Genomic DNA, 9,950 nt, shown 5'->3' on the forward strand with positions numbered 1-9,950 from the left:
CATCTCTAAAATTAGAAATATCCTGTCTCAGAGTGACGCTGAAAAACTAGTTCATGCATTTATTACTTCCAGGCTGGACGACTGCAATTCATTATTATCAGGATGTCCTAAAAACTCCCTGAAAAGCCTTCAGTTAATCCAAAATGCTGCAGCAAGAGTCCTGACAGGGACTAGAAAGAGAGAGCAGATTTCTCCTGTTTTGGCTTCCTGTTAAATCCAGAATTCAAAATCCTGCTCCTCACATACAAGGTCTTAAATAATCAGGCCCCATCTTATCTTAATGACCTTGTAGTACCATATCACCCTATTAGAGCACTTCGCTCTCGCTCTGCAGGCCTACTTGTTGTTCCTAGAGTATTTAAAAGTAGAATGGGAGGCAGAGCCTTCAGTTTTCAGGCCCCTCTTCTGTGGAACCAGCTTCCAGTTTGGATTCAGGAGACAGACACTATCTCTACTTTCAAGATTAGGCTTCAAACTTTCCTTTTTGCTAAAGCATATAGTTAGGGCTGGACCAGGTGACCCTGAATCCTCCCTTAGTTATGCTGCAATAGACGTAGGCTGCCGGGGATTCCCATGATGCATTGAGGTTTTCCTTTCCAGTCACCTTTCTCGCTCACTATGTGTTAACAGACCTCTCTGCATTGAATCATATCTGTTATTAACCTCTGTCTCTCTTCCACAGCATGTCTTTATCCCGTCTTCCTTCTCTCACCCCAACCAATCACAGCAGATGGCCCCGCCCCTCCCTGAGCCTGGTTCTGCTGGAGGTTTCTTCCTGTTAAAAGGGAGTTTTTCCTTCCCACTGTCGCCAAAGTGCTGCTCATAGGGGGTCATATGATTGTTGGGCTTTTCTCTGTATCTATGAAGCGCCTTGAGGCGACTTTTGTTGTGATTTGGCGCTATATAAATAAAATTGAATTGAATTGAACAGGTGTCATGTACGGACAGCAATTTTCCATATTAGAGCTAAAATAAAATAAAAGGAAACTGTTGCTACATGCCTGCCACAGTTTGTCTTGGTTGATTACATCTTGCCCATGTGAAGTTCCTGCACTGATGAGTGTGTGAAAGTAATATTTCTGATGTACCCTTCCTTCCCTTTTAGTGTTCCATACCATTGATCGGTGGCCTTTTGACCTGGAATACACCCAGCAGCCATGACAACATCTGGGCCCAGGGCCTGCTTTATTCTCACCTTCCTGCATGTCGTCATTGTTCTCTCACTGCTGTTCTACAACAGCTTCTTGACCCACCGCGAGCTGCAGAGTTACCCCAACGGTGCTCATGGAGACATCAGGATTCTGGTGTGGCACTGGCCGTTTGGCCGCTCCTACAGTCTGGACGGGAACAAATGCCTGAAGATGTATAACATCAGCCGCTGTTTCCTCACTGATGACAGAGCTGACTTCTCTGCTGCCGACGTGGTTGTGTTCCACCACTATGAGCTGAGCAGAGGGCTTTCATCTGTGCCCCTACACCTGGATCGACCTACGTCTCAGCACTGGGTGTGGCTGTCCTTGGAACCTCCTGTCAACAATGTGAACCTCACACGTTTCAACGGCCTCTTTAACTGGACGATGAGCTACACGCGTGATGCAGACATATCCATTCCTTATGGGCAAACGATGCTGGGAGGTGATAATCTAAGTTTTCCAGCTGCTCCAAATCGCTCCTGCTTCGCCGGCTGGGTGGTCAGCAAATACAAGCCTCAACAGACTCGGGCTGCTTTTTATCAAAGACTAAAGAAGCATATCCCCATAGAGGTGTACGGCAGGTGGAACAGGAAACCCTTGCCAGACAAGAAGCTCTTGCCCACCATTTCAAACTGCCTGTTCTACCTTTCTTTTGAGAACTCTGAGAAAAAAGACTACATCAGTGAGAAACTCTGGAGGAACGCTTTTCAAGCGGGGGCTGTACCAGTGGTTCTCGGCCCCAACAAGGCCACCTACGAAGCCGTGACCCCCCCACATTCCTTTATCCATGTAGCTGATTTCAATAGCCCAGCTGATCTGGCAACATATCTGAAGGTTTTGTCTGCAGACAGGCAGGCCTATGAGAAATACTTGGAGTGGCACAACACCTACCGAATTAAAACCTACAGTGACTGGAGGGAAAGGCTGTGTCAGATCTGTGTCAGGTATCCCAGTTTACCAGCCAGGAAAGTCTACCACGACCTGGACAGCTGGGTGAACAGCTAGTGTCGGACTTCTTCACCAAAGGTTTCATTCCACATGCAAATGTAAAATGCAGAACACTTGAAGTACAGTGGAAGAGAACTTATTGCACAGTCAGTTAACCCTTTAAGACCTACCATAGAACCAAGTCCGCCAGAGCTTATATTATATGTTTACATGCTGTGGAGCCATTTTTGGGAGCATTTCAAGTTGATATATATCAATACAACCATTATAGCCTACATTTTAATAATATGTCTGCATTAAGTGCATAGTAATTACATAAATTGCAAAAAAGTGCAATAAACTACAAAAAAATTGAAAATCGTTTTTGTTTTTTTAACATATATTTCTAGTTAGAGAAATTTAAGAGGCTTATCCCTCAAAACTGTAAATACAAAAAAGTTGCACAAAATAGTTTCCCACCACTATGAAGACACCCACTATGTCTTCATAGTTTTATTTTTGAAATACACCAATTTTTATATACTGCAGGAAAAACGAAAATAAATATTATAATGCAAATTTGCAAAAAAAGCAGCATATGCATCAAAATAAACTATTTCCAGCAGTGCAATATGAGTCCTAAGCATCCCAGAAACCACACAGAAAGTCATAAAGTCAAAGATAACTTTTAAAAACACCAGTATAGGCTCATGAGGCCCTGATGGTAAAAAACGACATTTCCGCAAAATGACGTCACTTCCAGTTTCGGGCAGGTCATGGAGGACATGCAAAAGTTCGCGCTGATGTCTATTCCAACGTAGGAAGTGTTACAAACAGCTGATCGGATCAGCAAAGCGTGTTTCTGGAATATTATGTTTTTGTTGCTGCAAGTGCTTTTTATGCAGTTTTTGCAAAGCTATATGTGGAAGGAAACTGTGACCGAGGACAAGCTGATGGCAGAAGATGTAAGTACAACTCCTCCGGTTTCATATGCAAAAAAAATTATTGCCCTAGCTCACGTGGTTGCAGAGCTACCGGGATTTAAAAATAGTTACGCAAAACAGAGCGTGCCCACTCTGACCGGCTTTAAAGGGTTAATTTTGGTAAACGGTGAGAAACTGCAAGTTGCAAAAGCAGATCTGAAGCAGGTGGGTAGGTTGCTAATAATCACGTTACACATTCGAACTACAGGTAAACATGTGCCACTGAACAAGAAGCACAGTTTTTGTTAGTACTGATTGCTGGTGTGTAGTATCGTCTCAAAGGACATGAGCGATGGCAGATTACACTACAGATAAATGTCATTACATGGTACCAGACTGAAATAATAATTCAGGGCTCCATGCTGGGCCACTGTGTTTTATTTAGGGCTATTCTTTGTGAGCAGTAGCAGATATTCTCCTGCCACTGCTGGACATTTCTCTGCTGTTTATCAGAATATTGGTGCCCCTTCCTTGGAAGGCGCATTAACATTTGCTCACTTTGTTCAAATGTTCTTGATGCTCCTTAGTGCACTAGACCTAAAACTGATCGCTGGTTACACGATGTCACTCGGGCCCCAGAAGGACGTGCAGGAAAGCAGAAAGAAAATGGAAAAAAGATAAACTCCAGATTTCCTTTCATATGTTAGGAGGAGCCTTGTTTCTTTATCAGGATGCTGTTCAAAAAGCAAAACTAAGTACTTATCAGATATCATCTCTAACTACAGCTACACGCCCTGTGTTTTATTCAACACCATTAATTCTGTTGTCAACCCTCCACTCACCACACATTCACCCATTTCCCCAAAAAACAATCAGTTCTGTCTCTAAACTCCCCGTCCTGTCCAAAGTCCTGGAAAAAGCTCCAGGAATTTCTGAAAATTAATAACATCTCAGAAACATTTCAGCCTGGTTTTAAAGCGCTACATAGCACTGAGCTTGTGCTTTTAAACGTTTTAATGATCTTTTATTAATTGCTGACTCTGGTAACTCTGCCATTTTAGTGCTTTTAGATCTAAGTGCGGCATTTGATACAGTGGATCACGGGATTCTCTTATCATGACTGGAGAGCTGTGTGGGTATTAAAGGAGCTGCATGGTTCAGATCTTATCTAACTGATAGAAGTTTTTCTGTCAGGTTTGGTGGCTCTTCATCCTCATGATGAAGGCTCTAAAGGTTTTGCTAGACGGCCTTGGTGACATTAAATCATGGTTTGCATTAAATCTTTTGAATGTAAATGATCAAAAAACTGAGATTGAACTATTTGGACCTTCTGACCCTCACTTTTCTCTTAAGGTTGACCGTGGTCCTCTGGAAAGTCCGGAAGTGTCTTTGCAAAGAATCTTCGAGTTTTTCATTTAAGAAACAAATAAATTCTGAACATTTTATCATTTGCTGACTTTGAGAAAGTGATCCATGCATTTACTTCATCCAGGCTTGATGACTGTAATATTTTGGTATCAGCCGGGCTCTGCTCTCGTCTTCAGCTAGTTCAGAACGCTGCAGCCCGACTCTTGACAGGCGCTCGTAAACACAACCACATACCCCAGTCTTGCCTCGTTGACACTGGCTTTGTTGTAGAATTGATTTTAAGATTTTATTGCTTGTTTTTAAATCTCTAAATGGATTAGCTCCATCATACCTCTCTGATCTGGTAACTAAAAATACTCCAAACAGAACTCAGGTAGCTGATAAGTTGCTAAAACACAGAGGAGATCGGGTCTTTGCGATCGCTGCACCCAAACTTTGGATCATCTTCATATTAGGATCTCTCCAACACAAAAACACATTTTTACTGAGTGTTGTTTTGTTCTTTGTGTGTGTTTGATCTACTTTTCACTTTTTACTATGTACAGCACTTTGATCAACCTGTGTTGTTTTCAAATGTGCTTATAAATTGATTGATTGATTGTGTGGTTTAAAAGAATTCACTTTAATGGTATTACTGGATGTCTGCTATGTAATAATAAAATGAGAGTGCTATCAGTTAAATATGCATTTTTTATCTTTTTGGCATTTGATGACAATTTTAATGGCAAATGGAGCTGGAGAGTGTCGCTGTTTATACCTGTACAAAAGATGCACGGGCAGAACAACCGGACATTTTTAACATATGTTGTTATTAACGTGATAATTTCCAGTTTGCAATACTGAAAATGATGTGTGTGTCTGATAGACAAGTCTGTCTTAACACAGAGTTTTTAAGGTGTGTGAAGCCAGAGTGGGTTAAAAGTTACTCTTCAAGCAACATTTAAAAAGTATATGTGGAAATATCAGAATGAAACAGAACATAGATTTGATTTGATTTGAATGAATCTTTATTTTGAACATGTTGAAAAAGTACAACAACATAGAGTTAAAAGAGACAAATGAACAAAGCAAAACAAAAGGAAAACGAGCAACCACAACTACAAATAACTTTCATGTTCAAAAAGGAGCAGGAAGAAGCATAAGCTTATTTAATCCCACCCCTTTTCCACTATCTAGTAATCTATAGACTACAGAATTACATTATATGTCATGTGTATTTTTTTTTATTATTCATTAATTTTTTATATATATATATACATATATGTTTCTATCTATCCATACATACGTATATACACATACGCACATATACACATTTTCAATAACCCCATTAACACATAGATACAAATAGGCTGTGTCTATTTTTTGTGTTTTAGCTGACTCGCTCTCTGTACTTCAACATTTAGCTGCATCTGTTTTTTCACCACCGTTCCACCGACACAGACACGATTTGCTGAGAGACAAAGGATGACACGGACTAATTTGGTGCTGGTTGGAGCTTCAGTTTAAAGTTGTATTGAATGTTTCTAAAACATGCAATGATATGCAGGGTTTGCACACGGTTTGGTGCATTTGCTCTGTGAACGAGGTCCATTGTCTCGCTGCAGTATGGACCATTTTTCACAAGATGCAAAGCAGAATGTGAAGCATTTCTCTGAAGCATAAAGTGCCACTTCCTCCTGATGAGGGTGGAGTTGATTCAGTGTCCAAATGTCTACATCAGTAAAAACTTTCGGCCCTTTCTTTGTGAAATGCCGGTTTGTCACAAGTCAAGTCAGCCAACGATTGTTAGTTATTGGATGAATAAAGAGAATAACAAACAATGAAAATGTGGTGTGTGTTATTTCAGCGATAGATGTGATGGGTGCGTCGATGACTGAGATAAAAGCTTGTGGTTTCACACTCAGATCCACCCCTCACTAATTCAAACGCTCTGTGTGGAGGTTGGGACAAAAACCTCAGAGTCGAGACTTCATTATACCACGACATCACTGTGGCCATGTTTCACCCCCTGTGGTTTCATCTTTTATGAGTGTCTGAGTTTCTGTTTTTAATGTGATGATCTTTAAAATGACTACAACTAATACAAATGGCCCATCAACATCATGGGTGAGGTAAATACAAATAAACAATACAGTTCAAATAAAATTGCAGCTGATAAGAGTCTTATAGTATTGGGTTGTTTTGTTTTGCTTTGTTTTATTTATCTATATATATTTTTTTCTGTAATAATATCTGAATGATCTACATGGGAGAGTATGTATAACTATATCTATGTGTTTCCCTAACACTGTTCATATACGATGTACATACATTACTATTATACACTCAAATTTTTTATTAATCTCGTCCTCTATTTTATTTGAACTCTCTCTTCCTGTTGGTTAAAATGTTGTTGGAAAAGCAATAAATAAATCTTATAGTATAATATATATGTCAGTGCCCCAGTGCTTTGAGTTTTACATTATTATTGGACTTTGTCATCATTTATCATTTCTAGTCTTTTGTTACAATGTTACAGTTCTAAGTCTTCTGGTTCTGTCTCTGTGGTCCATGGTTGCGTCTATCCTGTCAGCTGTATCCCCTTGTGAAGTCAGCGCCTCTGTGTTATATTTCCTGTTTTACTTTGAAAGTCTATGTCTTATGTCAGTGCTTCTGGTTTTGCTTTCCTTGTGCTGTTAAGTCTGATTTCTCCCAGCTGTGTTTCCATCCTGTCTCCCATTCCCTGATTACTCCAGTGTGTATTGTTATTGTTATTTGAAAGGCTTTAAATAAGTTGGGTTTTCTTGGCATGAAGATTGGAAGCAGTGGCATCACTACATTTTGCCTTAAGTGAGCCAATAATTGCATCTTTTTATGTCACTGCTTGGAACAGGTATGGTATCTACGGAGGGACATGGGAGAAAAAAATAAAGCTTAAGTTTTGCGAGATCTCGCAAATGTTTTGGCGGCATTCTTTGGAGGCCTCTGTCCCGAAGCCGACCGGGAGGTCGAGGAACGATCTGCCAAGAGTGCGCTGTTCCCCCTGGCTGTAGTGGGCTTCGACCTCCCATTAGCTTCGAGCTGGTGGGTAACAGACGTTGGAGCATATTTGCAAATATGTGATGTCTTGATAAACCAAGTAGTTATTTGAAGTTTACACAGCTACATTTATGCCTCAAAATATCTTAAAAGTTTATTTTGTTTGTGGTTGTTAGATGGGTTTGGTGCAGGGATTTTTTTTTTACTCGACTAATTTTAATATTCCTATAAACTACTAGTTATGTGCTGGGTTGCTAGCCGGGCACCGGTGACCACCGGGTTTTCCAGTGTTAGCAAGACTGAGTCCTGTTTTTTGTTTGGATCTTTGCTGGAGCTGTTTTCAGTTTGTTTCTATTTAGTTTGAATGCTTGTATTTATAAATTGGTTTATCTTCACATAAAACCACTCTCTACAATGGATATACTTATGAATTGGAGTATTATATGGAATTCCACATTGTAACATGGATAGACAGACAGATTTCAAAATAGCCAGCTGGAATGTTAAAGGGTTGAATAACGGGACTAAGAGGAAGAAAATATTAACATATCTAAAGTTATCAAGAGTTGATATAGCCTTTATTCAAGAAACACACGTGTAAGTCAGAAGCCTTAAAACTTAAATGTTCCTGCTAAAGTCTTTTCCAGTCCTGGAACTGGTAAAAGTAGGGCAGTGTTGGTTCTGATTCATAAAGCAGTTAGCTTTACTAAAACAAAAGTAATAACAGATAAGGAAGGTAGATTTATATTGGTTTATGGACAACTACTGGACACACCAATATTTTATGTAATATCTATGCACCTAATGCGGACATAGCCGCCTTTTTTCATAACCTGTCACAGTATCTTTTGGAATTAGAAAGTGCACAAATAGTGGTAGGAGGAGATTTTAATCAAATACTGGATCAAGACCTAGATAGATCACTTCCTAGGAGAGGCACGGAGAGTAAATCTGTAGTTGCCACAAGGCAGATGACCTCAGATTTAGGTCTGAATGATATTTGGCGGACAATGCATCCAGAAGGCAGTGAATATTCCTTTTACTCTCCACCTCATAATGTTTGTACTAGAATCGACTACTTTCTTATTTCTGAAGCCTTAGTGAATAACTCTATAGATTCAAGCATTGGTAATATAGTATTCTCGGACCATGCGCCAATTTTTCTATGTCTTGGAAATATTTTACAGATCCCTCAAAGCCGCAGATGGCGTTTAAATGTGTCCTTAATTAAAGACTCTGGGTTTATTAAATTGATAAGAGATGAAATACAATTTTACAAACAGACGAATAATCGAGAGGACACTACATTGGCTACTTGGTGGGATGCTATGAAGGCATACTTAAGGGGGAGGATAATTTCTCATGCTCCCTTTAAAAAGAAGGCAGCTAACAAGAATATCATTACGTTAGAAGCCAAATTAAAGGCACCTGAGGCAGTACATTCCCATACAAAAGACAGAGTTTAAAATCGTTAAAGTTAAATATAAGTTGAATGTACTGTACAACAGAAAGGCAGAATATGCTTTATTTTGCATTAATCAAGCATATTGGGAAATGGGAGAAAAGCCGAGCCGTTTATTAGCATACCGTCTTAAACAGAAAGACAGTATGAACCATATCGCAGGCATACGGCAATCAGATGGGCTTATTTCAACTTCTATTAGACATATAAATGATGGATTCAGGGCCTTTTACAACAATCTTTATTCTACTCAGGGTAGTTTAGATGAACAGAAATTCGAAGCATTCTTTACTGATTTAAACCTGCCACAGCTTTCTACTGCTGACCAGCAGATTATAGATGCTCCAATTACAATGGAGGAGATTACCCGTGCAATTAACAGTATGCCACTTAATAAAGCTCCAGGATTAGACGGGTTACCATTGGACTTCTATAGAGCATTTGAGGATATGTTAAGTCCCCTGTTGCTCGATGTTTATAATGAGGCGTTTAAAGTAGGCTCATTACCTCAATGCACTCTGGACTTATAACATTTATTCCTAAAACTGGGAAAGACCCTTTAGACCCAAGTGGTTACCGCCTCATATCTTTGCTGAATTCTGACCAAAGAATCTTGGCAAAGGTCTTAGCAGGTCGATTAAAAGTAGCAATGGCGAAAATAATTCATGCAGACCAATCTGGTTTTGTTCCAAACCACTATGGTTCAGATAATATTAGGCGGTTGGTTAATTTGCAAAATTATGTATATGATTCAGTATATCCAACAGTGGCCCTATCGCTGGATGCTGCAAAAGCTTTTGATTGTGTTGAGTGGGATTATCTGTTTAAGACATTAGAAAAGTTTGGTTTTGGTGACAATTTTATCAGGTGGATAAAGATATTATATGATTTGCCTTCAGCGCGAGTATTGACGAATGGGCTCATATCAGACCTATTCCTTTTACAGAGATCCACAAGCAGTGTTGGGAAGGTTACTTTTAAAATGTATTCCATTACAGATTACAGATTACATGTCCCAAAATGTATTCTGTAACGTATTCCATTACGTTACTCAATGAG

General features: G+C 39.6%; 1 protein-coding gene across 1 annotated transcript in view; it reads left to right on the top strand.

The window, feature by feature from the left end:
* LOC102794268 (alpha-(1,3)-fucosyltransferase 7) overlaps positions 1–2,496 on the top strand; it is a 17,720-nt gene extending 15,224 nt beyond the window's left edge. The window contains exon 3 of the mRNA XM_087848856.1: positions 1,106–2,496. Within this exon, the coding sequence (XP_087704982.1) occupies positions 1,158–2,198 (1,041 nt within the window). The 5' untranslated portion in view covers positions 1,106–1,157 and the 3' untranslated portion in view covers positions 2,199–2,496. The remainder of the gene's footprint in view (positions 1–1,105) is intronic.
* Positions 2,497–9,950: the final 7,454 nt, after the last annotated feature.

This window comes from Neolamprologus brichardi, chromosome 12 (assembly GCF_056152115.1).
Source record: "Neolamprologus brichardi isolate AB-2024 chromosome 12, ASM5615211v1, whole genome shotgun sequence".
Classification (NCBI taxonomy): Eukaryota; Metazoa; Chordata; class Actinopteri; order Cichliformes; family Cichlidae; genus Neolamprologus; species Neolamprologus brichardi.